The sequence below is a fragment of the Pezoporus wallicus genome, unplaced genomic scaffold (genome assembly GCF_028554395.1).
Source record: "Pezoporus wallicus isolate ANWC-B61680 ecotype Strahan unplaced genomic scaffold, APGP_CSIRO_Pwel_v1 scaffold_13239, whole genome shotgun sequence".
NCBI lineage: Eukaryota > Metazoa > Chordata > Aves > Psittaciformes > Psittacidae > Pezoporus > Pezoporus wallicus.
Window position 1 is genome coordinate 2,352,948 of NW_026642052.1, and position 7,806 is coordinate 2,360,753.

The 7,806-nt window shown below is 37.6% G+C and overlaps 1 protein-coding gene across 16 annotated transcripts in view; it reads left to right on the top strand.

The window, feature by feature from the left end:
- ABLIM2 (actin binding LIM protein family member 2) overlaps positions 1-7,806 on the top strand; it is a 134,833-nt gene extending 127,027 nt beyond the window's left edge. For all 16 annotated transcript variants that reach the window (XM_057426721.1, XM_057426723.1, XM_057426725.1 and 13 more), the window contains one exon: positions 6,052-7,806. In XM_057426721.1, the coding sequence (XP_057282704.1) occupies positions 6,052-6,165 (114 nt within the window). In that variant the 3' untranslated portion in view covers positions 6,166-7,806. The remainder of the gene's footprint in view (positions 1-6,051) is intronic.

The window sequence follows — 7,806 nt, forward strand, 5'->3', positions numbered from 1 at the left end:
AGGGTGGAGAGTGCAAACCTTGAGTATTCAAAATGCAATAGATAGAAGAGAAAATCTTCCAGGGAATTACGATTGGGCATCCAAAAGTAGTATTTGGACTAATTTTGGGAGGCACAGGAAGAGGGAAGGGAGGGCAAAGGGAAAGGACTAAAGCTGGAGAAGGGAAGAGGCTATCATTGTTCCAAATGTTGAGGTACCTCTGGCATCCTAAATCTTAATACACAAAAAGACTGTCCCACTGGCAAAGACTCTATATTACCCTAAAGAGCTAAGATTTGGTTATTTACATGAATGCTTGCTTACCTGCGAATAAACCTATCCCAGTAAATCCCAGTTTAGTTTGAGTATTTTGCATTTTGAAGACGCTGGAAAGGGTAGATCAGAGATCAGAAGTGTTACAAGTGCTCTGAACAAAAATGAATGAAAGTGGGCAACTACTCAGAATTACAGTTTATGAAACAGTGCACAGTAGTGCTTCAGAGAGAGACTAGCTGGAAGATTCACTATGGATTCAAATAAAGGCAATGGAATATTCAGCTGTTATTTCCTGTGAACACAGAGTAACAAAAAGCAAAAGAGGAACAAACCTGAGGTTTTAAATGACCTCTAGGAATTAGGATTTTGATTTGCCTTTTCTTCAACTCATCACCTCCTGCCATCCACCGTGCTGGTTCAGTGGTTCAGTATTGACTCATGAGGAAGTATGGTATCAGCTGAATTTCCTACCTCAGCAGGTTTTCACATGAGGACTCCCATCCAATTACTGACACAGAATAAACATGCTTGTGCAGGATGACCTAGTCACAGCTTACTGCAGCATGGCTGTAAGTTAATTACAAATTTTCCCTCTTGTGACTTATTCACACTAATGCCATGTTCCTAAGTATTAGTTTTTAACATCTCTAAATTTCATTCAAAGCACAAATATACTCAAGGAAATCTCATTGAAGTAAATAAACATTATAACTCTAGAATGATTACTGGCTTTTTAGCAGGTCACAGAAAAATAGAGGCAAGCTTCATTAATTTATGTTGAAAAGCATCACTTCTTTCTGAGATAACACTGCAGCAAGTATTTGAATGTAAATTAATTACTTTTGTTCTAAGAGACCCAAAACTGAGTGCGTATCTGTACTACTCATTTTAATGACTGTGTTTCATAGAGCGTGAGGTTTTTCCATTATAGTGGTTGTGTTGCAGTAGAGGTTTAGCTCAGCCCTTGCTTTGCTGTGTACATCTTAATAAGAAACATTTGCAGTTTAATTCTTCCATTGTGTGTTTGTATGTTTTGGGAGAGCTGGCTACATAATTAGTGCAAGGTGTTGTTACTCTTTTTTGCATAGTGCTGTTCTCTATAGGTAACATCTAGGTGAGGAATTAAAGCAGTGTCATTCAATTCCCAAGCTGCAGGCCATCTTTGGCCTTCCCAAAGTGGGATCCCAGGGTTGTGATCCCATATCTCTAATCCAAAACACTGTCAGTGCAGGTGAGAGACTGTGCTTCTGGAGATCTCCCCTCTTTGATACAAATAGACTGCTGCGACCCGTGGACACATCTGGTGGATCCTCAGCACTTCGCTGACCTTGAGTTTCACTGTTTTTCTGATTTCCTATGCAAGCTGACACAAAATGCTATCCACAGCAAAAGATTGAGCACTATTGACTTTAAAAGCCTCAGATTAATACAATTTTATCAGAAAAATATGATGCAGTTGTCCTTTCTAGTTTGGGAATTTCATGCTTAAATATATCCAAAACGCTGGTGATATGATGCTGTGAGCTCTGGTATAGCAGTCTTTTTAGGGAAGAACCGCCTTTAAACTCTTTACCTTATCTTTTAGCAAGGTTTTCAGGTAGCATCGTGTTAACATCACAATGCAGCTTCCAAACTCAGCTTCCTTAAATAGTCAGTTCAGACTGAGGGCAGAATGGGACCTTAATCTAGTCCTCTGCACTCTCCTCTGTGTTGGCAACGCGTCCAGTTTTACTGCTGATGCAGTGCAGAGGAGTAGATTGAGGTAGGCTGCCTAAATACAGCCAAATTGTCACAAAGGGAATTAAGAATCAGTTACTAGCACACTGTAAAACACCCAGATTTCCTATATAAACAAGGCTAACACTAGTAAAAAAAAAAAAAGAATGAATGTTACTTTTGCTAATAAGTTTGGCCGTTTCTTTAATGGCCCAATGATGCACTGTTAACATAGCTGGATATTTTAAGCTGATCCAGTCCTAAAAGAAAAATGTTCTTGGCCTTGTAAAGCAGCTTTACACACACATCTTCCCTCATACCTCGAGGTGAATATCCTCCCTGTTCCCCATGCATGATTTTCAATTTCCCTTCTTTTGTTTAACTAATGAGACAAGGTAACGCTTCAGTTAAGACAAATTAATATTCAAATTGCTGAGAAGAAAGATAAATTAAGCTGAGTTCTTAGTGGTCATTTTCTCTGCCTTTGTTTCGGAAGAGCTCTAGGTCTTAAAGCTATAAGGTTTAGGAAAGTCCTAACAATAGTGCAGACAAAATTTAACATCACACATAGGAAGAAAAGTATGAACATAAACTTCCGACACTGGCCTATTCCCATGGTGTTTGGACCCTTCAAATACTTGTAGACTTTTACCATACTTTCCCTTAGTCATCATTTGGCTAAACTTATACATACTTAGTCCTTTTAGTCTTTCCTCGTAAATCAAACTCTGCAACCCATGATTACTTTTGTTACTTTTATCTGAAGCTTTGCCAGTTTGATGACATCTTTCTGGGGTCAAGACTTATTCCAAAATTTGCAGACAGCACGGTAATCGTTGCTGCTTCTAGAGTCAGTCCCAGCACTAGAGCCCCTTATGCTTAAGGAAGGAATGGTTGAAGTTTCTGAGATGCAAGAAAATCAGTGGGAATTATGCTACACTGAGCACAGACTGGTGTCCTCAAAGAGGGTTCAGACCGAAGGGGAAGTGTTCCCTTCTACTAGAATTATTTTTCCATGTGGATAATGCATTGATGGAGTAAGAAACTTTGCTAATATTGTAGTCTGGTTATTAGTCCTTGAGATGAAGGACAGTATGTGGAGGAGAATTAAAAGCAAAGAAACTGTCTAGTGGAATAGGAGGTGGAAATTAGTGAGCTTGTGCTTCCCCCATCTCAATCTTTGCTGATGCATTCCTGATACTATATCTCAACGGCTTTAGAACAGGCAGCACCAACTAAGAGCTTCTTTGAGGAAAAAAATGGTGTCAGTGTACAACAAAACTTCAGTGTTATTAGGAAATGAGTGGATGAAAGGAATGAAGGTGATGTCATCTGGGTGCAAGCAGAGGAGCAGAGACACATCTAATTCATACTGGCTTGGATAGATGCATGTGGACTGAAAGCTCGCTATGCTCAAGGACAAAGTAAAATGATAAATGGCAAAGTATGGCCTTGGAGAGGAAAGGAGGAATTGCAGAGCTTGTACTAAGATTGATTCCAGGCTTTGTTGCAAGGTTAAGATGTAGCGAGTATTTGGCACCCTGAAGAAAAGGTCCGAGGCCTGACATAGGGCTTGCTGACTCTCCCTACATTGACTTTCAGTATTGAAAGGGATCTAATGAGACCACAGCAGCTTCTAGCAAGACATGGTGTAATTTACCTCAAGAAAAAAGTAGTGAAAATATTTATTTTAAAGTTTTAAGTTTCCTGTGGTTTTAGATCATAGGCAGAGTGGATTTACCTGCAGGGTATAGGCTTTCTGATTTTCTCTTTGAGTATGAACTAGAGTTTGTCACTGCTTTCTCCTGAGTGAGAGCACATTTCAAGTCTTATCCACAATCTAGAAAGTAAGATAAACCAAAATATGACATGCTTTGCTCATCCATACTTCTTTTTCAATCCCACAATTTACAGACATGCTGAAGTTAAGCTTGCTCACATTTGTCTACTGGGTTACCAGGAAAATATAGGGGGAAAAGAATCAATGCACAAAGAAGTTACTTTTTCTTTCCAGACCCAGTAGAATTAAATTATGTCAGTGAGATATTGTTTCTAAAGTACATTGTCAGATGTTGCTCATTTCCATGCGAAACAGGATCTCCTTTGCCAAATATGCATGGCGTGTTTGTTCCATGCTATGCATAGTGCTTATGGTGGTTTGCTGTCATTGGTCAAATGAGAAATGAAGGCTCAGTTCCAAAGTCTTAGTCACTATTGTTCTGAATCTGTGGAATCTCAAGGGAAAAAAGACCAAGGCTGTCCTTTTTCAAGAAACTACAAGAGCCCAAGATGACTAGTCAAATGTAGCGACTTCTTACAAACAATTTAATTAGTTTTCCTGGAGTAATTTACATTGCAAAGATAAACTCATTGGTAATAAGGAGAAAGTAAAAATTTGCTTTCAAATTTACCAAAAAAAAAAAAAAAAGCTTTGTAAGTAGGGCCAATGGGGCTATATCCATTCTGCTCAGGTAAACCACTGTGGGATTACCAGGGTGTATTAGCATGATGCATGCCTTAGTTTTGGCTAATAGCAGCACGCATTCTTCCAGACAATGCTAGGATCCACTTTCAAATGATAGGCAACTTATTTGAATTACTGATAAAAACAGTCTGTGCAGTGGCTCCACTTCCCCTGGCGAGTACTGTGTTCCCGACTTCAGCATCTTGCATTCAACATTTGCTCATAGCATTATTCATGTTTGCAAGGAACATATCTCCTTTAAAACGACCCTTCTGGGTAGCTTGCCAGCATGTGTCTGAATAACATGAATAACGTGGACTAGATGGTGGTTTTGAACCTCCTCCAAGTGATGAGGACATTGAACCCAGGTTTCTCACATCCTGGGAAGTTCTGCAGCCAGAAGGTAGTAAGATTAAAGAAAAGGTCTAATATCCTTCTCTTGAAATAACACAGTTGTCTATAGTGTGATGAGCCTGATCTGCTGTGTGAGGCATATCCAAGCATTTCTTGTGCTTAGCAGCTTTGGAGGACATAATTTTTGAATGAGAGGGTACTTCAACAGGCGCTGAGGTACTCAGGCTGGAGCTGCCTGGATGTGCTGGGAAGGAGAACTGCTTCTGGGAAGCTGCAAGGCAAAAGCTCACTGGGGATGTGAGGGTTAGATTGCAATTGCAGGGCTGGTCCCAGGTTCCAGAGAAATCTTTGTGGAAGAGGAGAGTCTATGTTTAAAAATTGCAATTTTTAATTCTCATTGCACTGACTCTGGCCATTTTAGGTGATGTGTGCTCTCACGTCAGAAAGAGAGAACAATAACTGGTACTACTGAAATGCTTGAGCAAGAGTTTGTCCACAAATATCAGAAGAATTTTGTATGATATTCATTTCTTATTCACACACTTACCTTTTCTGCTATTCCTCTGTGTGTACAAATGATTGTTAGGCAATTGTTATCCTACATCCTTCCAATTCTTTATTTTGGTATTCTCCTCTTTTCTCTCTCTCTTTTTTTAAAAAAAAAACATGAACCATGAAAACCTCAAATAAAAGTGTAGTTCTTGGCATCTAAAAAGAAAAAAAAACAACAAAACTTCATCCAGCTTGGACTTCTCATATGAGTCTGTCCCTATGGTTGAGCGCATTTTTGGATTTAAGAATTTAGCAGTGTGCTTTCTCCTCTATTACAAGGCTACTATTAGTGGACCAGTGTGGTGTCCACCACTCTCATTAAAGATCAAGGCAAAATAAATCCAACTCTGAAAGTACATTGTTATCATTCTCTTTAAAGTCCTGGAATAACTTAGATTTGCCTCAGTGTGCTCTGTTATCAAGCACCATGTATAAACACATCTTTTCCCCTGAGAACCATAGCTCTGCTCAGTTGGAACTGTATTGAAAAGATTATATTTTTTTCAAAAGTCATTACTGCCATGAATAATTTCATTTCCCAGCTACTCTGAGCGTATTTGGTTTTGATGCAGTCTTTTCCAGAACCAATTTGGGAATTTAAATGCAAATCCTTATGCATTATTTTGCGGTGTTTTAAAACTTAAGACAGGGAAGAAATATTCCTGCACAGAGATGAGTTTAATGATACCTTTTGTATTTTCATTTTCAAGAGGCATTTGTCTCCTGAAGAGTTCCAGGAAGTCTTCAAAATGAGCATTGAGGAATTTGATCGTCTGGCACTTTGGAAGCGGAATGATCTGAAGAAAAAGGCCCTGCTTTTCTAGACCCTCCCAGATAAAATATGTGCTTACTCAAAACAAAAATAGTCTTGCCAGAACTATCACATGCACTTGCTGTTGAACCATTGTCCAGCTTCATTGTGTTAGTATGTGTCAGGGGAAACAGGACAGATTAGATGGCAGTGCGTAGGAATACAGAGAATTTGCTAATCTTGCATGACCAGCTGGTTTTGTCAGTAACTCCTGGTCCTACCCAGTTTACAACGTGCAAAAAATCTAGCTTTAAATTTATTGTTGCTTGCAGTTATTGCTTGATGCAAATGGAAATTCTGAAAGGAAGAGAAAAAAAAGTGTAGCTGTGACAAAGGAAATACACCCAACATTTTGTTCCATTAAGTTTTACAACACAATTTTTACAAAATCAAGTAAGTAATGAATATAAAATTCTGTAACAGGGGATTACATGCTATTAAAAACATGGTAAAAGCCAAAGAACAGCATGTCCTCAAGCAGCTATTGCAATTGTTTATGTGTGGTACTTTTTAAGAAAGAAAGCAAAAATATGGAAGCACCTTAATTCTTATATTTAGACACAGCCTACTCTTTGAAAGGTCATATTTGTCTAGAAGGTAACTAGCTATCTTTAATTACAACACAAGAGTTTTTATTTTATTAAGAATATATTGTGACATAAAACAGTTATAATGACTAAAATGTATACAGAGCTACTTAAAAACTTAGTCCCATTCATCTGGAAAACTGAAGCCTTATACAAAACTGGTTTAAGAGTGTATTGAGCCAGTAAACTGTATTTTCCTGCTAGTTTGGGTTTTTTGAGAAGTTTTTTTTTTACATTTCATGCTGATAAAAATACCATGTAATCTTAATTATGTGTAGGTAGATATATCTATCTATAAAAGAATTATTTTCATTAACATATGTCCTAATTAAAGACATTCTTACTTTCTCCACTTTCTGGCTTTACATGCTAAGCCATGAGAACTGAGATGGCAATTGTTAGGTGTAGAAATGGAACAGTTCAGCATAAAATGTAACAAAAAAAGCTTGGTGTGCTCTATCAATAATACATCCAATTATAATCAAATATATAAAACCATCATGCACTACTATTCGCATGTTTCTGTGCAAATCAATTTAAAAGAAAACAAACCTATGTGATACTGATGCAGTACCTTGGAACTATCTTAAATAACAAACAAAGCTAACAAAATCTTAAGCATTTGATATGAGCGTTAGACCTTAATATCTCTTCCAGCTGAAAGACTGTATTAAATATAATACTTTCATATGGTCAGAAGTATGGTTGCTGACAAAGAATGTTTTAAAGTGAGTTGCTAGTTTCGTGTGATACTAAAAGAGCATAACAAAAAGTACATTTTTCAGCCATGTGTCAGTATTCTGCATTTTTACTGCCTTGAATGTTTGTACTCACTTCCTACTTCACTATGTCTTTTTGCATTTCCTTAAAGTAACTGGTTAATATATGCACTACAATACACTATTTCAACTGACTCAGCATTGGAAAAATCATAGCATTGAATGTGTCTTCTTTGAACTAACTTTGAAAGTCCATGCTGTTGGAAATAAATATTTTCTCATGACCTAAATGTTTTGTCTGATGATACAAATGTTTAAAAAATTCATTAAAACAAAGAAATAACTGAA